Genomic DNA, 23597 nt, shown 5'->3' with positions numbered 1-23597 from the left:
GACGGGATGGGAAAAGTATGCCTGGGGCGGGCGCCCGCAGAGCAGCCGCGGCAGGAGGCGGGACGCTGAGCTCCGCGGACAGCTTCGCGGTTCCGGAAGCCCCTGGACGTGGCCGAGGCTGCGAGGGTGAGTGTCCGTGCGCTCCCCGCGCAGCGCCTCCGCCGCCCGCCGGCCGACGGGGAGCGCGCAGGTGGGAGGGGAGGGCTCCGTGGTGCTGAGGCCGGGGCAGGGGTCTGCGAGAGTGGGAGGTCGAGTGCTGCAAACTTATCCTCTTTGCAGGCCGGCCAGCTCCGGGATTCCTGGCTCCCGACCTCTGCCTTATGAACTATATCATGACTTAACATGTGCTGAGTGCTCTCTGTACGCCAGGCTCCGTGCTAAGTGGCTTCACGGTTGATAGGAACACCACTACCATTTATTGAGCGCCTATTGAGCGCCTATTTTGTGGCAGGCTCTGCCAGCCATTTGGTGTGTTTTTCATTTCCATGATGACAGGTTATCCCCTGCCAAAGAGGAACCAGGCTCAGAGACGTTAATGACTTGCTTCAGGTTGCACAGCTAGTAACTGGTGGTAAAGGGATTTGAACCCTGGTGAGTCTGAGTCCAATACCAGAGCTAACAATCCTAGTTCGTATTTACGGAGAGCCTGATCTCACTTACTTCTCACAGCACTTCTTTAATTAAATATATTATTAAACGGGCAAACTGAGCTCAAAAGGTACTAAGCGGTAAGTTGAGGTTTGCAGCCATTCTTTCAACTCCCTTCCCCAAAACTACTTGTCTCTAAGCCTCGTCTTAGTTACTTTGTTCATATTTCCCCAACCCCGCTGTCATGGTCCTATTCCAGGACTGTATCTCTCCGCTGAAAGATCGCTATGGCCCCCGGTGGTCTCCCAGTCCTCATTTGCACAACTTCTGCACAATCCTCCTCTGCTCTTCGATCACAAAACTCTCCTACCTGGAACCATTCAAAATCTACCCCCTTAGATCCACCATCTCCCAGGGACCCCCTGTTCCTGCCCCCACTGAACCAGCAGCAATAGCAACAACATCCTATATATGTCAACCCAAGGCTGGTGCTCAGTTAGCCTTGTTCAAAGTCTGTCGTCTCCTCTCCTCCCAGTCTGCCCCCTCCCCCATTTACACAGTTCTCTTCTGGTTTATTCTGTTATCTGGTAACTGTATCCACTAGACACACGTTACTCTTCCAGCACCCTTAGAACATCACTGCTACCCTTCATTTTAACACAGCAAGTGCACCATGGTCTTGGCTTCTTCCCAGTGTCCGGCTTCTCTCCATCTCCTAGCAGGGACACCAGCTTTGCCTGTCTTCTAATACTTAAAGGTCAGGGTCACCTTTTGTTTTAAATGCTATAAAATTAACAGTGCTCATCATAAGAAATTTAGACAGTACAAAAAGGGATAAAGTAAAAAGTAAAAGCTCATTCCTAATTCTGAGAGGAAACCCATTTATCAAGAAGTTGTGTCTTTTCAGAAGTTATTGTGTGTGTGTGTGTGTTGTCCTTTTTAACTAAAAAAGATCATACTTTGCATTCCATACTGCAACATGCCTTTTTCACTTGGTGTATCTTGGCCGTCTTTCCGTCTGCATGTCTGGACTGACTTTGTTCTCATAACAGTGTCATAGTTTGTCACTGCACGAGTAAGTGGAGATTTGTGTCACAAGTCTGGGGTCCTCTCAGAAGCTATTCTGCCTCCATCAAATATTCAGCGAGTTCCCCCGGGAAGTGACTGCCTTCTCTGCAAACCCCCCTCTTCTTCCCTATCTTGCTACTCCTCCTCAGCTGCTTGGACGCAGGGGACTGACCCTTCTTTCCTCCTGTGCCAGTCTCTGCTGCTTTCTGCTCCTGAAAGTTCAGCATAGGCTCACAAGTCCGTGGACACCCTCCCAGCCTCCCTCACCCTTCCTCCCAGTCAGAGGCTTGCCAACTGGGTTTTGCCTCCGTGAGATGAACTCCTGCATAAAGCAGATTTCAGTTCAGATTCTATTCTAGATATACTTTTGAAAGGAATTCTGCGCCAAATCTTTTTCCAAGAAAATAAGCCTCCTTGGATGTGTGCATTGCTGTGTTTTAAGGCTTTATGTTGTGGGTTCTATGCCCAAGCCCATGGAAGAGGGACAGGAGCCCCGCACCCTGAGTCAGCAGGCCTGGGTCCCCTCCCAGCTGGGACCTGGGAAAAAATGACTTCACTTCTCTGAGCCCTGTTTTCTCTTCAGCCTAGTGAGGACGATAGCATCAGCCTTACAGAACAGTGAGGAGAGCAAAAGGGGAAAATGAAGGTCGAGCTTTGAATTAAGAACCCACAACATAGGGGCGCCTGGGTGGCTCAGTGGGTTAAGCCGCTGCCTTCGGCTCGGGTCATGATCTCAGGGTCCTGGGATCAAGTCCCACATCGGGCTGTCTGCTCAGCAGGGAGCCTGCTTCCTCCTCTCTCTCTCTCTGCCTGCCTCTCTGCCTACTTGTAATCTCTCTCTGTCAAACAAATAAATAAAATCTTTAAAAAAAAAAAAAAAAAAAGAACCCACAACATAGGTGGAGAACATCCTTTCCCTCCGGGTCAGGGGTTGCCAACTCAGATGCTGACAGGGGTTGGTATGACCCAAAAGTAAGGAGAATGCATGCCATCAGGGAGTGGTAAGTGCTGTGGACAATGGGGAATGTAGGTTCTGCGTCGTGGTCTGTTAAGGAGGCCATAACAAAGTCCCACAGCCTGATGACTTAAACAACAGAAAGTTATTCCCTCAGAGTTCCAGGGGCTAGAAGTCTACCATTATGGTGACAATGGGGTTAGTTCCTTCTGCGGTCTCTCTCCGTGGCTTGCAGATGGCCACCTTCTTGCTGGGCCCTCACATGGTCACCCCTCTGTGTGTTGTGTCCTAATCTCTTTATGAGGATGCCAGTCATCGTGCAACAGGGCCCATCCATATGACTTTATTTCCCTTTACTACTCTTCAAAGCCCCAACCTCCAAATATTGCCCCATTCTGAGGTTTTGGGGATTAAGACTTGAACATAGGAATTTGGGGGAACACATTTCAGCCCATAACACTCCAAGAGGCAGCCTATTTGCACCTTGCCAAATGTTGCCAGATCCCTTAGATTCTCAAGAAAACCCAAAGATCTTGATTGTTGAAAAATTTTTTTGCCTTTTCCAACAACCTTCTATTAACCTGTTTAAAAGAGCTGAAGCTATTAGGTTTATGGTGATGACTTTTGAACTTCTTTGGTGAGCCCAGTTGCTTCTCCCAGTGCTTGAGGACCGGCTCCTGGTCGGCTTCCATCTCTTCTCTGGCCCCAAGGCCCTTCTTTCTTGGACACCTTCGCCTCTCACCTCCTCTGTCAAACAGTCATCAGTGCTGCCCCCATGCTCAGTCCCTCCCAGGTCCCTTCTGGTGACCAACTCGGGTGGGTACAGCTCTGTCATGCTGTGGTCACTGTCACTCGCCTCTGCGCCGTCTTCGCTGGAAGCAAGGTTCCCAGGAGTCTTCTCTCCGGCGAGTGGGCCAGTGCTGTCCATCTTGCCTTTCCTCGTCCTCCTTTTGTACCCGAGGCAGACAGGCGCACCCTCCATACATGGCTCCCATGGAGCTCTCTGGCACCGTGGGCACTGGGTATGCCTCAGCTCCTGCTCCGGGGACTCCTCAATGTGCCCCAGGGTGAGTTTGCAGAACAGCTGGCTTGGGTTCTAGATGCCAGGAACAGTGTGCAGATCCAACTCTGGACTTCAGGTCCTGGAAGGCGGGAGAGACATGGACCAGCCGTCGGTATTTTCAGCAGGTGGAGACCTGGAGCTCAGGCAGAAGGCAGGAAGGCCGGGGGCTGGCAAGAGCGTTTTGCACCTTGCGGGAGCCACAGACTCCGTTGCTTGTGCCTGGAAATCTTGACTTTAAAATCTCCCACATTTTGCATTGGCAACAATTTCAAATTTAAACAAACACAATGCCCCCTTAGCGTTTGTTGCCTTGCTGTCAACCCCTATCAGCTGTTAAAACTGCGTTTGAGCTGTTGTCACAACCGCTTAGCTCACCTTTCTCATATTTTACAGATGAGGCAACGGCAGAACCAGGTCTGCTCCTTTAACCTCCCGTTATATCCTATCTCACATGCTTGTCACCTATTTTCATTATGTCAGAATAACACGACCATTACGGAGTGCTTACTGGTGCCTAGTTACTGCATCATCTCATTTGATATGCACAATTATTCTATAAGGGAGGTATGAGCAATTTAATTGCTCAGGGAGTAAAGACCTCAAATTATTCAAATTGGTGTCATTCAAACTTCGCCTGCTGGAGGATCGCAGGTACTTCCGCTCACCTACTAGACTAGCGTTGTCTCGTGGCTCTCGCGGAAGCACAGTTGACAATTTGTAAGTCATGCTGCCTTGCAAGGTTCTTGACAAACTTTTAATTGGGAGGCAGGGGTTGAGTTATTTCAGATTTCACACGTAAAGAGAAGAAATATTTTTCTGTCATGCTATTTCAAATCCAGGTGGCTTAAATAAGACATTACAATATGTTTTTTGCCCATTTTACAGACAAGAAAACTGAGGCCCAGAGGTGGTACAATAGCAGAGGTCAAACATCTATCTATAAGATGAATCCTAAGCACCAGACCAACTCTGTGCTTCTCGAAGGCCAGCCCTGTGTCAAATCCTTAGAGTACCCTGAATGTCTGTCAGGGCCTGACTGAAACAGGCTCCATGGAGACCAGCAGTTCAGAGAAGTCCAGGCAAACTTAGCCTTTGCTCCCTAGCCCTTCAGAGTTCAGAATTTCTTCCCTCCCTCAGTTCCTGGGTCTTCAAATGTGGCCCTTTCTATACCATTCCAAGGGATCATCTCACCCCACAGTTCCCTTCCCTTGCCTTCTGCATGGTCCTGGATGCTCTTTGGAAAGAGAGCCTGATTCAAAGAGAAAGGAGGTTCAAGGCTCACTTTCCATCCTGGGCACCCGAGTGGGCCAGGCTAGACCCTCAGTATAACCTGAACATGTGCCCTGTGAGGGTGGCAGCCACATCATTTCATCTCCAGAATCCCAGTGTCTGGCCTCAGAGGCAATAAGTGGCACCATTTATGGGCATCCACGTGCCGAGCCTTGGTACCAAGCCAAGGTAGCCCATGTGGCCTCCTGTCACCGGCTGAGCTAAGCACTGTCCCACTGACTGACCTGTCTGTGCTTTATGGAGCGTGAACACACCAGGTGTCTCAGCGGTGTGGGGCCAAGACAGTCACCCCCGTCCTTCCCTCAGGAGGCAATGCCAGGCCCGGAGCAAAGGCCAAGCCTCCTGGCTTTTGGTGGCAAGTGACAGAAACACAAAGCAAGCTAGCTTAAGTGAAAATGGAGAAAGAGAAGTAGTCAGGGGCCTCCGCCTGAAACGCCACAGGTCTCAGAAATCAGGACTGCTTTTCATGAGTTCAGCTGCAGTTGGTGAGAATTACAGTTTTGAACAAGGTCTTGATTTCTGTACCGTGCTTTACTTTCAACATCCATCATCCTGTTTGATCTTTGGAAGGATAAGAAATAATGCAGTAATCATAGCTCGTGCTTTTGTACCCCTCACCACAGGCCATGTCTTGTCTAGGGACATTATGTCCTCCTAACAACCTTCCAAGGCAGTAGTAGTAGTATTGTTGTGCCCATTTTGGAGAGGACAAGGCTGAGGGAAATAGAATAAGTAAATTGTAAAAGGTCCCACGGCGAGTTCAGCTAGTTCAACTCAAGTGGCTCGGTTTAGAGCTAATCCCGGCCACCACACGGCCGGTCTGCGAGGGGAAAGTACACACTGGGTTGCCAGCTCTCAGTGCTGATTAACAAATGCAAAATGCCTCATTAATCCTTTTTACATCAATTACACATTGAAATGATCTTTGAGAGAGATAAGGCTACATAACATTAAAATTAATTTCACGGCTTCTTTTTACCTTTTTAACATGGCACTGAGACCCACTTCAAATGGTGACTCTTGGACGGTGCCGCTCAAACACACTCCCCAGACCTCTGGGCTGCCACTTAGGGGTTGGCCCCCCCAGAACAAGCTGGATACAGGGCTCCGAACACCCTCAGGCCTCCCTCCTTCCCCTCCCATCTGGCACACCAGCTGCATTCTTCTGGCTCATTGCGGTCCTCCGTCTGCGTGCTGGAAACAGCTGTGGGCAGCTTCGAAGCTGGGTGGCTGGGAGCCCTCATTGCACGGGCAGCTGGGATCCAACACGAAGCAGCTGGGGCCTTGTGGGTTGGGCCCCGTGTCCAGCACAGCACCTCGCATGCCGAGTTTGTCGGTTGGTCGAGGTTTGGGTGTATATAGCGGACGGTATAGCGACTTCCAGTGTGCCTTCAGGAGTGTTTGCTGACGTAAACCCTGTGAGATCCCCGCTTCTGGGATCTCACTGGGTCACGCTTTGTCCTTGTGCCTCTTTTTCTATACCCAGCCAGAGGCAGGGAGTATAGTAGCAGATTGGATGGTTTCTGGAACCTCTTGGCAAGTGGGCCCCTTGCCTTTTAATCTTCTGTATTAGACTTGGGTTACTGGAGTGTTTCCAAATCCCAGGAAAGGGGACTTTTCTGTGAGCCTTACATGAGGAGCTGTCGCCAGCCCCTCTCCTCCAGGCAGGCTGTCAGCTTTTCAGAGAAGCTGGAGAGGGCTGTTTCCAATCTGCTTCCTGGAATCCAGGGAGGGCAAGGGGTATTTTTCATTATGAAGTTCTCGCTCCCATCAAAGGGAATGTTCAGAGAGCTTCATCTGCAAGAGAGCTGCACACCATTGCAGCCACCAGCTCTTCCCCTTTAACTCCAAAATCTGGGGAAATTGCTGGCTGGGTCAAAATCAGGTATCAGCAGCCCCCTGCCAGAACCGGCCTCCCCAGACACTCCAGGGGCTCCTAGTGGGAGGTCAGGACTGCTTGCTGTTAGTTCAGGGGTAGGTGATACAGGGCAATTACAATTTTCAGCAAGGCGCAAACTTTTGTATCCTATTTGCTCACAGTGTTGGTTATCTTGTTTGAGTCTCAGAACAGCCCTAGAAGGGAGGCAGAATGAGTGTTACCACCCCCATTTTATAGGTGCAGAAGTAGAAGCTGGGGTAAGAGATGACTTCCCCACAGTCACATACCTAATAAGTTATAAAACCAGCGCTGGGACCCCCGTCTTCCGGTCCAAGACCAGTCATCTCGCTGTGCCTCCCTCATTGGCCAAATGTGGCTTTGTCATCTGCACAAAGCAAATGAAAGCTTTTTTTTTTTTTTTTTTAATATTTATTTATTTATTTATTTGACAGAGAGAGATCACAAGTAGGCAGAGAGGCAGGCAGAGAGAGAGAGAGGAGGAAGCAGGCTCCCTGCTGAGCAGACAGCCCGATGCGGGACTCGATCCCAGGACCCTGAGATCATGACCTGAGCCGAAGGCAGCGGCTTAACCCACTGAGCCACCCAGGCGCCCGCAAATGAAAGTTTTGATCCTGTTACCCTTTTATTACAAGGGGTGTCTCGTGCAAGGCTGAGGAACAGCTCTGAGCTGAGCACTCCTTTGTGGGGGGTGATACTGTGCTGGGGTCTGATGACATGATCAAGAGCAAGACAGGCAGGGACTCACTTTCCTGGACCTTCCATGCCAGAGGAAGCACACTGTTAGTGGGTCAAGACACCAATACCTATAAAATCACAGCTCGGTCCAAGTGCTTGGGAAGGAAAAGCAAACTAGCTGGAGTGGGCGAGGTACTCTTGGTTCCATGACCAGACATTTCCTTCTGAGGAGATGGTAGTAGATCTGAGCCCTGAAGGATGAGGCAGGCAAGGGTCTGTGGGCTTCATGGGGAGGAGGGAGGGCTAGTGGGTATTTCAGGCAGAACTCTCTCTCCAACTGCTGAGCAGTCACTGAGTCACACACTGGGCTTGAAGCTTTCAGGAGGTTATCTCATTGTTCCTACAGAAACTCCGTGAGGTGATTAAACCATTATTGCCATTAGATGGGGAAACTAAGTGGGTGGGTTTCCCATAGCTCCTAATCACAGAGTTAAACACCACCCTACCTGCCACTGTGTCATCACCCAATAACCAACAAGTCATATTTATTTAAGCATAAGGGAGATCTTCTAGTCTCCAAGGCAGGATGGCTCAGAAGAGAGCATCCAGCCTGGACAAGTGGCCCTGGAGTTTCTGCCAGCAGACCACACTCAGGGATAGTCAGCAAGACACTGGTGTCCCCACTTCTGCTCCTTCTTGCATCACAGTCTGGCCTTGGAAATGAATCAGGGGCCGTGTCTTGAGGGCCAAAGGCAGATAGGAGGAGGAAGGCTCTTGCCCTGACAGTGGATTTCAGGCTTGGGCTCATTAGCCAGTGTCTTCCTAGAATATGAGTATTTATGAATCATTAGCTACTTAACTGAGAGGTGAGAAGCCCAGGGACTGGACAGATTAAAACCAGACTGAAGAACTTCCAAGTTTAATACCTCATGACTTCATTTTGGAGGTTTAATCAACTAACTTTTTTTTTTCCCCCTACAGCAGAAAGACTGTCACAGCCTTCTTATTCAACTCCCACCAGAAAGAATTTAGAAAATAAGATATTTTTGGTTTTTTAAGGTTTATTTATTTATTTGAGAGAGAGAGAGAGAGAGAGTATGTGCGAGTGTGCCAGCGCAAGCAGGGGGAGCAGCAGAGGGGGAGAGAGAGAGAGAGAGAGATGATCTTGAGCAGACTCCGAGCTGAGCATGGAGCCTGACACAGAGCTCTGTCTCATGACCCCAAGATCATGACTGGAGCTGAAATCAAGAGTTGGATGCCTAACCGACTGAGCCACCCAGGTGTCCCAGGAACTAAGATAGTTCTTGAAAAGCTGAGGAAGGATCGATACTTTCCCCCGCTCTGATCAGTTGGACAAATATTTATGGAGTACCTACTGCGTATAAAATACTCTGTAAGTGCCATGCCTGGAGTGGGGAGCCTGTGCTCTAGAAGGCCAAAAGGAAGGAGGAATTAGAATTAGATCCGCTTTGAGTTAGAAAAACCTCAAAAGGGAGAAAACTTGCTTTTTCTTTTTTTTTTTTTTTTTTGAGAAAACTTATTTGGATCCAAGGATTCATTTGATTTAGGCCATTGCCTTGTTTTCTCCTCACTGTGGACTTTCTTGAGGGCAGAGTGCATATCTCACTCATTAATGAGGCAAATGCTTTTTTATTTTTTTTTAAGATTTTTACTTATTTGCTTGACAGAGATCACAAGCAGGCAGAGGCAGGCCGGGGGGGGGGGGGGGGCAGGGGGGACAGGATCCCTGCTGAGCAGAGAACCTTCGGGGGCTCCATCCCAGGACCCTGGGATCATGACCTGAGCTGAAGGCAGAGGCTTTAACCCTTTGAGCCACCCAGGCACCCAATGAGGCAAATGCTTCTTGAATACCCACTGTGGGCAAGGAAGTTGGAAGGCGTGGGCATATAGCAGGTCTGCTGGGGTCCCTGCTCCCATGGGGCTTCCATTTTAATGGGAGAGAAAACTGGCCCAGTAAGCAGAGGAGAGAGCTAGCCCAGTGAACACAGGTGCATCATTGGGCTAAAAAGGCACAGACAAGGAGCTGGGGAAGAGGGAGCCTCAGGGAAGGCCTTGGAGGAAGTGACCTTTAAGCAGAAACACAGTGGATAAAGAGCCAGCTAGCCTAGAGGGTGGGGCTCTTGGGCTGGCAGACTAGAGCAGTGGCCGGAAGGAGCATAGCTGGGGGAGGGAGCAGAGAGAGGCAGGGGGAGCTGGCAGGGGTGCAGTGGTGGCAGCAGGGCCCGGGTCACTTAGGGCCTTGTGAGCCACGTCAGGATTTCTGATGTTTGTTGCCCTTACAGCCAGCAACAACTGGAGTAAGTCCCTCCAGGAAGTGATGTGGTGGAGTTCTGTTTGAACGGGCCCTCTGGCTTCACTGGGGAGTAACTGTGGGGGAAGGGGGGCCCTGCTGGGTCAAAGCAAGGAATGAGCTGCTGGGGATGGAGATGGGCTTTGTGCACCCTAGTCTTTCGGTTCTGCTCATGTTAATGGGGGACACTCCATTAATTCTCCAAAGGGGCTTGTGGAAGTCAGGGCCCATGACGGGGGCCCCTCATCCAAGTGTGGGCCTCTCAAAGGTTAGGAGGTTTTCCTTAAGCATCGATTACTCAAGTATCCTGAGGGAGAAAAAAAATCACATCTACATTTTTAAAGTCATGTATTATATATACATGTGTGTGTGTGTGTGTGTGTGTGCGTGCGTGTGCGGGTGCACACGCATACGCTCGCATGTCTGTGTAAACTGACTTTAAAGAAATTTCTCTGTTGTTGCATGTGGCTTTGGCAAATGCTTCAGAGTCTTTTCTGTGATTCAGAATATTTAGGATGAAAATCTAAGAAATGCTGACATAATGGAAAGCGTTTGGGCATTAGGGTCAGCCAAACCCAAGTTCAAATATAACTTCTGCCATGAACTAGTTGTGTAAATAAGAGCAAATTAGCCTCCCTGAGCTTCAGTTTCCTCTTGTATAAAACAGGACAAAAATAGCAGGAGAGGGGCGCAAGGTGGAGTTAATTAAGTGTGGTCTTCAGATCCCCTCAGACACTGGTTTGAATGTGCTCCAATTGTGTAACTTTAGGTAAATCATTTCAATTGATTTACCATCGCTCCAATTGTGTAACTTTAGGTAAATCATTTCACTTTGCAGAGCCTGTTTCTTCCTCTGAAAAATAGCATAGTAAGTTTACCACCTTCACAGAGTTTATTATAAACTTCAAATAAAGTAATTAATGTAAAGAGCTTCATACAGTGCCTGGAACACTGTGGGCATCTAGTAAAGTCCATTTACCTCTGCCTCAGTTTCTTTGTCTGTAACTAAAGGGGATGGTCCCTTGGGGACCTCCCCAAGTATGTTATTCTAAATTTATTTATTTATTTATTTATTTATTTATTTGACGGACAGAGATCACAAGTAGGCAGAGAGGCAAGCAGAGAGAGGGGGGAAGCAGGCTCCCTGCTGAGCAGAGAGCCTGATATAGGGCTTGATCCCAGGACCCTGGAATCAGGGCCTGAGCCGAAGGCAGAGGCTTTAATGCACTGAGGCACCCAGGCGCCCCATTTCTAAATTTACTTAAAAGACCCTGGAAGAGGTAACCTATGTGGACGATTTTGGGCTCTGGCTCCCCTCTAAGCCCCCAACACCCAGTTTGTCTCACCACCATAGTGTGAAGAGTTGGCCTGGGGCCAGACTTGGGAGGGCAGGAGAGCAGGGGTACTGGGGCTGGGAGCAGAAATTTTTTGCAGCCTTGTTTTTCTTGGAGGTGCCCTGGAGGCAAGGAGCCTCTCTCTCCCTCCAGAATCTAGTCTCCCCGCCTTTATTTCCAAAACAGTTCCTGGCTCGGACTGCGGGAACCGCCAGACTCCAGCTCTGAGAAATCCCTTCCTCGGTGCTTGTTCCAGAGGCCTACGACTCCACCCAGCCGCTGGGGCCTGCCCTGGGCCAGCTGTCACTGAGCAGAATCCCCTGTTGTCCAAAGAGGCTGGTGCCAGCGGAGGTAGGCTGGACGGCAGACCTTCCTCCCTCTTGCTGGGCTCTGTGGCCAAGAGTGATCATCAGAAGAGAAAAGGGGGCTCGTAAACCGAAGCAGATGCTTCCTCTCCTTCCTTCCTCGTTCATCTAGCTGTCTCTCCTTCCTGCCTTTCTTCATCTAGCTGTTTGCAGGACCTCCTCTGCCTAGAAGACTCGCCCCCACCCGCTTCCTTCCTCCCTCTCCCTGGTCCAAAATGTTTGCAGGTGGCAACTTTTCAGACCATTTCAAACCTGCTTTGAGGAGTCAGTTTCTCTTGTGGGCACCCAGATGTATCACAGCTCACACGGAGCAGTGGCAGTTTTCTAAGACTCTTGTCAAGCAGACCAGGGAAGGAGATGGAGATGCCTGGTACCTGGAAGGGTCAAGGACACAATTCTTCAAAAGTACATCACGCACATGACACTTCACCACGTTCTCCAGGTCTGCCTGCCACCTCTGCTGTCACTCAGGCCAGTGAGGGGGAGCCCAGGTGACCCCAGAAACACACATTTTTGCCTCCTCTGCCCCTTCATAATGTAGCCAGGGAGGGACCTCCCAGGCCCTGGCATCCACTCCCGGGGAATCACATCTTCAATCTTCATTCACAGGTGAGGCTTCCTCCTGTCCCCCAGCCCAGATGGGAAGCTAGCAGGGCCATGTGCCCCCTTTCTTAGCTCACCTGTTTCCAGGTTGAAGGAAAGAGAGGTAAGGGGACAGCAGCGGGAGGGCTCTCCCATGCGTCTAGGCAGAGACTGCTCTTGCTCTCTCGGCTTGGCAGACATCAAAGTTACCTCTTTTGTGGGGGCCTTTTGCCGGCTCCTTGGAGCCGCCATATTGGACTTGGACTGTAACAGCCTTGAAGTGGGCCACACACATTCTCTTTTCACTGGCAAGTCCAGTCCTCGCCCTCGGCTTCTGGCTTTCTGGGGTCTGCCCTGCGTGGTTATCGCAGCTGTGGCTCCTCCCTTTCTGTCCAGAGACCCCTCTGGCCCAGGCTGGCTCCTGCTGGGGAATGTCTGGCACCTTCCACTTCCCAGCGAGGCGAGAAGGGAGTCAGCCCCTTCCCGAACTCTCTTCCCTCTTCCACCAGCCAGTGTCTCAGCCTTTCACACAGGCCTCACAGGGGTGGCGGTTCTCCTTCTCCGTGCCAGTGACACGGGCCACATTTTAAAATCCTTGATCTGAAATGAGTGCCAAGAATCACGGAAAAGCCTCTCACACTGTTCCTTTGTCCGTTTTTTGCTTTGGCCTGACCACTCCTTTTAGCATACAGCCTTTCACGAGTCCCGGTGCCCAGTGGAAGTTTCGATTGTAACACTCTCGTACACTCACCCACTAAGTCTTGCTTTCCCCCCTCTCCAGAGGACTGGATGCCCAGAGCTCCCCTGTGCCCCCATCCAAGTCTCTTTCTTTATGTGGGGCCACAGGCCTTCCTTACGTCCTAGCAGATGCTCTTCCCTGGGCCCCTGGTGCCATATTCCTGTCTGGGGCTTCCCAAGATCTCGGTGCATATTTGGGGCTGGGGGCGGGGGGGGGGCTTTAAGAATGGGTACGTACTGCTATGGATGACAGTGCTCTTGGCTAAAAAGGGGTAGTAGAAAGGACTAGGGAGGCATTAAAGATACACTATCACCACATTGAAATTGTTTTCTCCGCTTAATCAGGGTCAAAGAAATTGAAAAGATAGTAATTTTGTTACTATATGATGTAATGTTATTGAAAGCAGTCACTGGCCAGGGGCTACCTCTATGACAGTACTACCTGGCCAGGGCACCTCTATGAGACTCACCTAGAGAAATCACATAAGATCCAAAGAAGGTGAGCCTTGGAGCTGGAATGCAAACAGGCCCCTAGGTCCAGGGCAGTACTGTGCTCTGGCATTCCCTCGTCTCCCTGACAGCAAAGGCCTGATTTTCTCTCCCCTTCATCTCTTCCCGGGGTAGACATGCCAGAGAGGGTTGGGGGGGAGGTAGAGTCAGCAGTCTGAATAGGCTCCTAGAACTAGGGCAAAACAAGGTCTGAAGGAAAGCAAAGTTGAAGGTCCAGGGGCAAAGCTCGAACTCCAGGACCCAGACCTGCCAGCACCCTGGCACCCATTGCTGGAAGGCTCTGGCTAGGTAGCCAGAAGCCTCACAGGCAGAGTGGAGCCAGCAAGGCTTACATATCTGCAAGAGGGCAGGCCGAAGCCTGGAAGGCCCAGCATCAGAGATGAAGAAACCTGAGCGACCATCTAGGCTCATGGTTCTCAAAGTGGGTCCCTGAACCACCACCAGCAGCAGCATCACTCGGAGAGTCACTAATGATGCAAATCCTTTAGCCCCAGCACAGACTGACTGAATCATAAACCCTGGGGGCGAGGCCCAGCAATCTGGGTTTGCACAAGCCCTCCAGGTGAGGTGATCCACGCCAAAATGTGGGAACTGCTGACCTAGTTCAAACCCCTTCTTACTCAGGTGGGAAAACTGAGGCCCAGAGAGGGAAAAGGGCTTGCCCGGGGTCACAAAGCAAGCTATCCTTTGGAGCTCTCCCCATGGCAGGAAATTTCCATGCCTAGAAAGTTTCATTCTTGGGAGAAAGGCCGTTGATTGTGAAGTGACTGAACCAATTTGTTGAGAGATCATGGTCAAGTTGCTTATTCCTGCTCTGGACCTCAGTGTCTGCATCTTTACAGTGAGGGTCTAGGAGTGCATCATCTCAGGGAGCCACGCTGGCTTAGTCAGTTAAATGTCCGACTCAGTTTCTGCTCCAGTTGTGGTCTCTTGGGTCGTGGGATCAAGCCCAGTGTCAGACTCCGTGTTGAGCAGACAGTTTGCTTAAGATTCTCTCCCTCTGCCCCACCCCGTACTCTCACTCTGTCTCTCTCATAAATAAATACATCTTTATTTTTTTTAAAAGATTTTATTTATTGATCTGTCAGAAAGAGATAGCACAAGCAGGGGGAGCAGCAGGCAGAGAGAGAAGCAGCCCCCCTGCTGAACAAGGAGCCCCAGGTACCCAGAGACTTGAAACTTTTTTTTTTTTTAATTACTCCCCATACTACTTTTCAGGAAGCTATCACAGGATATATGCCACCAAACTGAAGCCTTAAAAATTTTTTTTTAATTAGGGGCGCCTGGGTCGCTCAGTGGGTTAAAGCCTCTGCTTTGTGTATTAAAAAGAAAGAAAGAAAGAAAGCAAAATACAAAAAAAAAAAAAAAAAAAAAAAGTCACATACTCTACTGACTGATTCAGCCACAGTCCCAGGGTCCTGGGATCAAGCCCTGCATCGGGCTCTCAGCTCCGCAGGGGGCCTGCTTCCTCCCCCCACCTCTGCCTTCCTCTCTGCCTACTTGTGATCTCCGCCTGTGAAATAAATAAATAAAATATTTTTTTAATATTTTTAAAAATTTTTTTAATTAAAGAGAGAAAGACATGGGATGCATAAAACAGGAGAAGTAACGCAGGAGAGAGGGAGAGAGGGGGGCAGAGAGGGTGGGGGAAGCAGGCTCCCTGCTGAGCAGAGAGCCTGACACGGACTCAATCCTAGGACCCTGAGATCATGACCTGAGCCAAAGCCAGAGGCTTAACGCACTGAGCCACCCAGGCACCCTACCAATCTCTTACGATTTGTCTCCCTCCTGATCCCATCTTGTTTCATTTTTTTCCCTCCCTACCCACACAACCCCCCTGCCCTGCCTCTCAAATTCCTCATATTGGGAAGGTCATATGATAATTGTCTTTCTCTGATTGATGTATTTCACTCAGCATAATACCCTCTAGTTCCATCCACATCATTGCAAATGGCAAGATTTCATTTCTTTTGATGGCTGTATAGTATTCCATTGTGTATATATACCACATCTTCTTTATCCATTCATCTGTTGTTGGACATCTAGGCTCTTCCCATAGTTTGGCTATTGTGGACATTACTGCTATAAACATTCGGGTACACGTGCCCCTTCAGATCACTACGTTTGTATCGTTAGGGTAAATACCCAGTAGTGCAATTGCTGGGTCACAGGGTAGCTCTATTTTCAACTTTTTGAGGAACCTCCATGCTATTTTCCAGAGTGGTTGCACCAGCTTGCATACCCACCCATGGTGTAGGAGGGTTCACCTTTCTCCGCATCCTTGCCAGCATCTGTTGTTTCCAGACTTGTTAATTTTAGCCATTCTGACTGGTGTGAGGTGGTATCTCGCTATGGTTTTGATTTGTTATGTCCCTGATGCCAAGTGATGTTGACCACTTTTTCTTGTGTCTGTTGGCCATGTAGATGCCTTCTTGGCAGAAAAAGTGACTCTTGATATCAGGGTTATGAGTTCAAGCCCACTTTGGGCGTGAAGCCTAATACTTACTTTAAAAAGTTTTTTCGAGGGGCACCTAGGTGGCTTAGTCAGTTAAGCATCTGCCCTCAGCTCAGGTCATGATCCCAGGGTCCTGGGATTGAACCCTGATTTGGGCTCCCTGCTCAGCAGAGAGTCCCCTTCACCCTCTCCTCCTACCCTTCCCCCGACCCTTCAGTATTAGCATATTATCTATTAATGGATATCAATGCCAGAGGAGATAGCTAAAAGGGCATGGGGTCGGGTGTGAGGTTAAGGAGAGGTGGGGCTGGAGACCACAGTTTTTCATTATAAGACTTAGAGTATTATTTGACTTCACAAACAATGTTAAGTGTATTATTTCACTTAATTTTTTTTTCACTTAAAAAAGAAGTATGCGTTATTGCCGGCAGCAAAAGGACACAAACTCTGTATCTGCCCAGTTTGTTCAAACCTAAGCCCTGCCACTTGCTGCTTGCATGAGCTGGGCTTGTTGCTCACATCTCTGAGCCTGTCCTCCCTTGCCAGTATCTGTGTGGCAGGGATGCTGCGAGTTAGTAATGTACGGATCGCTCTGAGCCCACGCCTGGCCCCCAGGCAGCTCCTGGTGCAGCCAGGGCTGCTCAGGTGTGGGGCAACTTGACTTGGAACTGGAGCCTCAGTTCGCACCTGGTGCTCCCCCGAGGCCCCCTACAGAAGCAGCCAGAGCCACAAATCATCACTGACGGTGCGAAGTATTTCTGCCCTGGAACTGGCTGCTTGTACCACGTACTGGAATGAAATCATAGCTCAGTTCTCTCCGCCCATGGCTCCTCCCAGTCAGTGTGACTGGGCTGTCAGGTCCTGCCTCCGTTTCAGCTCCTCCAAAGGACAACAGTTTGATGATGAGGGCCTTGCCCCCAAGACCTCTCCAAAGTATATTCTAGGTGCATGACTCAGTTCACCCAAATATGTCCTCAAGGTAAGACGACACTGTCCAGCTACTTGTATGTGACGTAGGAGTGAGCAAGAAAAATATAATAATGGAATTTCTCCCAGCTGCCTCCTCTTCCTCTGGTTGCATTTCTCCTGCCCACCAGTCAGCCCAGTGGACTTGCCTGCTTACAGCTCTTCTGCCTCCCACAGGTGACCGCCATGATCCCTTGGGTCCTCTTGGCCTGTGCCCTCCCTTGTGCGGCAGACCCGCTGCTTGGAGCCTTCGCCCGCAGGGACTTCCAAAAGGGCTCCCCTCAACTTGTCTGCAGCCTGCCTGGCCCCCAGGGCCCACCCGGACCCCCGGGAGCCCCAGGGCCCTCAGGAATGGTAGGAAGAATGGGCTTTCCTGGAAAAGATGGCCAGGATGGCCAGGATGGGGATCGGGGAGACAGCGGAGAGGAAGGTAAGAGGCCTGGCACCAGCCCCTCCTGTTCCCACCGGGGGTTGACATCCTCTGACACAGAGGGAGTTTAGTTATAAAAACTGAAAGTAATCCCATTTCATTATAAACCGAATCAATGTCTCTTTAAAAAACAGAGCCGTGGGGGCGCCTGGGTGGCTCAGTGGGTTAACCCTCTGCCTTCGGCTCAGGTCATGATCTCGGGGTCCTGGGATCGAGCCCTGCATCGGGCTCTCTGCTCAGCAAGGAGCCTGCTTTCCTTCCTCTCTCTCTGCCTGCCTCTCTGCCTGCTTGTGATCTCTGTCTGTCAAATAAATTAAAAAAAAAAAAAAAACAGAGCCGTGTATTCTCCTGAAAGGAACAGTAGGTACCAGATCTTGTGTTCCTTCCCCAGCTGCCGCATTGATTTGCTGAGTTGCTTTAGGCAAGTCTCCCGATATATTACTCAGAATTCCTTTGGTGGCAGGTGACAGAAACTCAATTTATAGCCCTGAATGGAATTTAATGGCTCATGCAGCTGGGAAGCTCAACGTCTGGGTCCAGAAGCTCAAATGTGTTGTCAAGGCTCTGCTTCTCAAGTGCGTTGGTTTTGTTGTCACAAAGGCTAAGAGTTTTGAAATGGGACCACTGGGCTCGCTCCTACCTCCTCATGGCTTGATCCACAGAGCAAATCTCAGGATGACGAATCTTCCCAAATCACATACAGATCCCGGACCAATCCTTTTGACTATTAGGACCACCTGCCAGGACTGGGTCATGGGCCCGCCGCTGGGTGTGACCACAGGAAGTCATGAAGGGCAGTTCCCTGAAGGAGGAGAAGCCAGGCAGCCAGCAAACAGACCAAATAGTCTCTCCAGGCCCTTTCCTTATGTCTCAGAGCCCTTGATCTCAGCAAACATCCCCACGTGTACATTTTAAGCAGTAGGAGCGCCATAATGACTTTTAACGTTGACCAAGCGATTATGAATATGTTGCTCAACTGGCCATCCATACCATCCTGTGAAGGAAGTACTAGCCCCATACCGTAGATGGAGAAACTGAGAGTCAGGGGGGTTCCCCTGAGAGCAGCACATCATGGCTGCAAGAACCAGAACTCGGGACACAGACCTGCATACCTGCTTTGGCAAATGAGTTACCTTCTCTCCATTCCTCAATTGCTTCACCTCTACAATAGAGATGATGACAGCAACTTACCTCACCGGGTATGAAAAAGATGACATATGACGGGAAGCCTCAGTCCCAAGGTAGATACACGGTAAATGGTAGTCACCCCTTCACTGACATGCTGAGCTTATGGAACAGGCCAGGAGTGGACTCCAAATCCAGACCTTTTCCCACCACACCAAATCAAGTCCTACAAAGGCACCTTTTTCCCCAAATAACTATATCAATGCTTTGACTCGGGGAGGTCTCACAGTGTGTCAGGCGCTAGGTGTCATGGTGTCACATTCCCTGACCTCGGTGGTAGCTTCAGTCTGGGCCTGGGCTCCAAGCAGGGCTGGAGAGAGCTTCCCTTGACATTTATCTTGCCGGTCCCAGAGGTGAGAGGGCATCTCAGCTATTGACTTTTTCTCCTGGATCAAGAAGTATGAGGATGTAGGCCGGGGGCTGCTCTTCGCCATCTCTCCAGTGATGCAGGGAGTCTCTGCTGAGAATTAGGACCACATAGCAAGGAAGGCAGTGTAAAGAGGTGCAGAGTCCTGACCAGTAAAGCTGGGCCATCCTAGGACCAGTAGCAACCACCCAACTACCCTCCCCCTCACATACACATACAGATCCGTCTCCAGAAGAGTCTTGACAGGTAAAATCAGCTTCGCCTGGAGTTCCTCAAAAAAGTCTCAGGAAAGAGGCACACCGCATTACACACTGTAGAACTTCCTCAGAAATTCCTTTATTCCCCCATAAAATTCCAATGCAAAAATGACTCTTTTTTTTTTTAAGATTTTATTTATTTATTTGACAGAGACAGAGAGATCACAAGTAGTCAGAGAGGCAGGCAGAGAGAGAGGAGGAAGCAGGCTCCCTGCTGAGCAGAGAGCCTGATGCGGGGCTCGATCCCAGAACCCTGGGATCATGTCCTGAGCCGAAGGCAGAGGCTTTAACCCACTGAGCCACCCAAGTACCCCATGGCTCCGTTTTTATTCCTCCTCACAGTCCTTTCTGCCACTATTAAGGCAATAAGGTTTGCTTCTTTTCATTTTTTCATGGAACGGCTTCGTGATCTTAGTTTAATTTTTCTGCATTTAAAAGATTTTTAATTACAAGTAATACATAATACATTCTCATTGTGATATATCCAAACCATACAAATAAAACAAGAGACCTCCTTAATTCCTACCCTCCTCATCCTCTCCTCACTTCCCAGAAGTAACTACTCTTAATTGCTTAGATGTGTCTCCTTCCTGGCCTTTTTCTACATAATTTACATTTGTGTGTGGTAACACCAGGCTTTGCCAGCCACTTCGATGTTCAGTGAGAAAATGCTATTTGGTAATCTGTTTCCCAATTTCTTAAAATAGGAAGAATTTAAATGCATTACATCTTTACTCAAAACTAAAACACAGTGAAGTGCCTACCTATATCCACATAAGAAGCAAAGTACGTTGTTAGAATGCAAGACGCCTACAATGTTTCTTTCTGATCATTCATTTCGGGACTAGCACAGAGTCGCCTTGTGTACAATAAAGCCAGCATGCCTTTTGGCACCAGCCACCTTCAGAAGCAGGCCCTTGACTGACATTCAGCACTCTTCTCAAACATCTGCACCTGATTCTCCCAGTCTACCAATCGTACCCGTTATACCATTGTGTTTGGATGTGACTCAAATCCTTACCACATTTGTTTTGTTTAAAAGGTTGTATTGAATTTAGGGGACATAAATAGACATGTGTACTCTATAATCATTGGCCAAACAATATTCTATTGAGAGAAATGTACATTTGATGAAATATAGACCTTAAAAACCAAGGGGCATTCTACAGGAAAACGTGACTCGGGGAATGTTCTGTAGGATATGCCAACTATATTCGCAGAGTGTTGACTGTGGGCCAGCCATTCTCCTCTGCAACTTCATGGTTATAGAACTAGTTAGTGTGTGGTTTCCTTTCAACAAAAAAGATTCTGCCACCTGCTTTTCCCTCTTAGCAGCATACTTGAGATAATTCCTCATATAGTGCACATAGATCTGCCTCACTGTTTTAACTCCTGCATAGAATTGCACAGTATGGGCAGAGCAGAATTTTTGAGTGTTTTCCTTTGGATGAGCATTTAGTTATTCTTAGTTTTGCTATTGTGAGCAATGCTACACTAAAACTCTTACCATATGGACAGGGACCTTGTGCACTAGGCAGGGCGTGTACCAAGATCAGTGTGCTGAAGTCAAGAAGTTTCTTCCCATTCTTTCGTCAAGCCATTCCTGCCACAGCCCATCCAAGGATTGATCTGACAGACAAACCAGACTCTTCCCCAGAAGACAGGAAAAGGGAAAGGGGCAAACTCTTTTAAGTTATTCTTTTTGGGGACGCCTGCGTGGCTCAGTTGGTTAAGCAGCTGCCTTCGGCTCAGGTCATGATCCCAGCGTCCTGGGATCGAGTCCCACATCGGGCTCCTTGCTCCGCGGGGAGCCTGCTTCTCCCTCTGACTCTGCCTACCACTCTGCCTGTGCTCGCTCTTGCTCTCTCTCTCTCTCTGACAAATAAATAAATAAAATCTTAAAAAAAAAAAAAAGTTATTCTTTTTGTCCTGATCCACAGTGGTTCTGAAAGGTAAGTACCACCATTCCTATATTCCAGATAAGATGGGGAGAGGTGCCCCGGTTACATCATCAGGATTTGCTCCCATTTCTATGTGACTCCAAAAGGTTCTTGCCTTTTCCATCACCCAAAGGCTCCCGCTCCAAGGATGGAAAGCAAGGCCCACAGCCTCTGCCTAGTTCTGTGAAGGTCCCTCCCTAACACCAGCTGCTCTGTCTTCCAGGTCCACCTGGCCGGACAGGTAACCGGGGAAAGCCAGGACCAAAGGGCAAAGCCGGGGCCATTGGGCGGGCCGGCCCCCGCGGCCCCAAGGGGGTCAGTGGTGCCCCAGGGAAGCACGGCACACCAGGAAAGAAAGGACCCAAGGGCAGGAAGGGGGAGCCGGGCCTCCCAGGCCCCTGCAGCTGCGGCAGCGGCCACGCCAAGTCAGCCTTCTCAGTGGCGGTGACCAAGAGCTACCCGAGGGAGCGGCTCCCCATCAAGTTTGACAAGATCCTGATGAACGAGGGTGGCCATTACAACACGTCCAGTGGCAAGTTCGTCTGCAGCGTGCCGGGAATCTACTACTTCACCTATGACATCACGCTGGCCAACAAGCACCTGGCCATCGGCCTGGTGCACAACGGCCAGTACCGCATCCGGACCTTCGATGCCAACACGGGCAATCACGATGTGGCCTCGGGCTCCACCATCCTGGCTCTGAAGCAGGGTGATGAGGTCTGGCTGCAGATCTTCTACTCAGAGCAGAATGGGCTTTTCTACGACCCTTACTGGACCGACAGCCTCTTCACGGGCTTCCTTATCTATGCCGACCAGGACAACCCCAATGAAGTGTAGACAGGCAGGTGCTGGGGCTCCAAGGAGGGAACAAGCTCCTGGACTTCTAGAACAAGATCCCTCAGCTCTCTGCCTGGTGGGTGTGGGAACTGCCAGCCTTGGACATTCCTCCTCTGCCCATTTTCCCCTTCATCATTAAATCCAAGCTTTTTTATTCATCCTTCCACCTAACCATTCACTCCTTTTTTTTTTTTTTTTTTAGTATCTATTGTGTGACAGGCATCATGCTGTGTTCTAGAAGGTGCATCAGGGAACAAGACAGACAGAGGCTCTGTCCTTGTGGGACTTCTATTCTAGTAGGAGGTGCAATATACAAATAAATAATCAAAGCATATGATTACCATGCCTGGGTAGAGATGCACGTGCCATGGTCGAATGTAATAGAAATTATTTATTGCTTTAATAATAAGGAGATGAGGAAGAAAGTGACTTCTTTTTTTAGATTTCATCTTTTTGAAGTCTGCTTACATAAAGTCTACAAATCTGAAGCAGACAGCTCAGTGAGTTTTTATGTGGGTACACAGCTTGTCACTTCTGTGTAGGTCACAAACACAGTATTTCCCCCTCCCTGACTCCCTGAGGCTCTCTTAAGTGCCTTCCCATTGAGTACCAGGAAGAAGTTGGTTTTCAACTGAATTCCAACGACGCAGAGGGCATAATTTGCATAATTTACATATTTTACACAGTCTGCATAATTTGCATAATTTGTCTGGGAGAAGGGGTCTCTTGACAGAAGGAGCTGTGAGTGCAAAGATCTCGATTTAGGAAAGAGTGCGACATACCTGAGGGACTGGCTAAAGGCCAGAGGGACTGGTGAAGCGAGACAGGAGACAGGAGGCATGAGGTGTGAAGCCGGGTGTTACACAGAATCTCACAGGCCGTGGTGAGGAGTTCGCTGGCTGCAGGCAGCTTATTGAAATGCAACAGTGAGCATGATATCAATATGGGGATAACCTTGGATCTGCTCAGCCTCACACTTAAGGACTTTATTATTAGTTACAAATCACAGGGAGGCCCGCTTCTCCATCAGGGAGACCTTCCAGGATATCCCCGCATGCCTGAGAACCGCGGCTCTAATGTGGCAGGAAAGAATAGCATAGAAATGAATCTTGCCCCCAACCTCAGGGATTTCCAGAGGGTAGGGGTCTGAGGGATTTGAGAATCCAGTACAAAGTGGCTGGTGCTGAGAGGGACCCACAAGTCAATCACCGAAAAGAACTTTCTGATGGAGCTGGCAGGTTACTCTGACTGACCTCTAGCTGGAAATGTGGGTCCAGCGAGGCTGCCTGTGGTGTGGGGACCCCCCTCCACAAATAAAATGGGTTTTGCTTAAAATAGCTCCATTCTCTCTGGGCCACAAAAAGTGTGAGATTGGAATGTGTTTAAGTAACCCAGGAAGGGGTGTGGGCCCAAGTGGATTAGTGCGTGGGTTGTGGTGCTGCCATCAGCCCTGTAGGAAGGGGCCAACTTCTGAGAGTAAGGGTATCTTTTTTCTGAAAAGAGCTCTTTTTCCCTTTTTCTTTATTTTAAAAAAAACAAAAAAAAACAAAAAAAAACCACCCACAACTTTTAAGGAGCATCTTTAGCCACTTCCTCTTCCTTCCCCCAGGGATTTACTCCTTTGAAGGCAGTTGACTTAACCCTTGGTAATCTGAGTTATAAATCCTGCCTGAGCAAGTTGGGCAGGAGCCCAAAGCTCTGTGGTTGCCCCTTCTGGGACCTGACCTAAACCCATGTGCCCTTGTCAGGACTCCCCAGGGATGGTCATGGAGATGATAAGG

General features: G+C 49.4%; 1 protein-coding gene across 2 annotated transcripts; it reads left to right on the top strand.

The window, feature by feature from the left end:
* Positions 1 to 13: 13 nt before the first annotated feature.
* On the top strand, positions 14 to 21974 carry C1QTNF2 (C1q and TNF related 2). Of its 2 annotated transcripts, XM_059174209.1 has the most exons (4): positions 50 to 126; positions 11371 to 11535; positions 16978 to 17230; positions 21203 to 21974. In XM_059174209.1, the coding sequence occupies exons 3-4, from the start codon at positions 16987 to 16989 to the stop codon at positions 21814 to 21816; spliced, it is 858 nt and encodes a 285-aa protein (XP_059030192.1). In that variant the 5' UTR covers positions 50 to 126; positions 11371 to 11535; positions 16978 to 16986; the 3' UTR covers positions 21817 to 21974. The 2 variants fall into 2 exon arrangements, with proteins under 2 accessions (XP_059030191.1, XP_059030192.1); XM_059174208.1 differs by lacking the exon at positions 11371 to 11535 and having other exon boundaries at positions 14 to 126.
* Positions 21975 to 23597: the final 1623 nt, after the last annotated feature.

The sequence above is a fragment of the Mustela lutreola genome, chromosome 5 (assembly GCF_030435805.1).
Source record: "Mustela lutreola isolate mMusLut2 chromosome 5, mMusLut2.pri, whole genome shotgun sequence".
Classification (NCBI taxonomy): Eukaryota; Metazoa; Chordata; class Mammalia; order Carnivora; family Mustelidae; genus Mustela; species Mustela lutreola.
The sequence above is the reverse complement of the archived record's forward strand: the minus strand, read 5'-3'. Positions and strand labels throughout refer to the sequence as shown.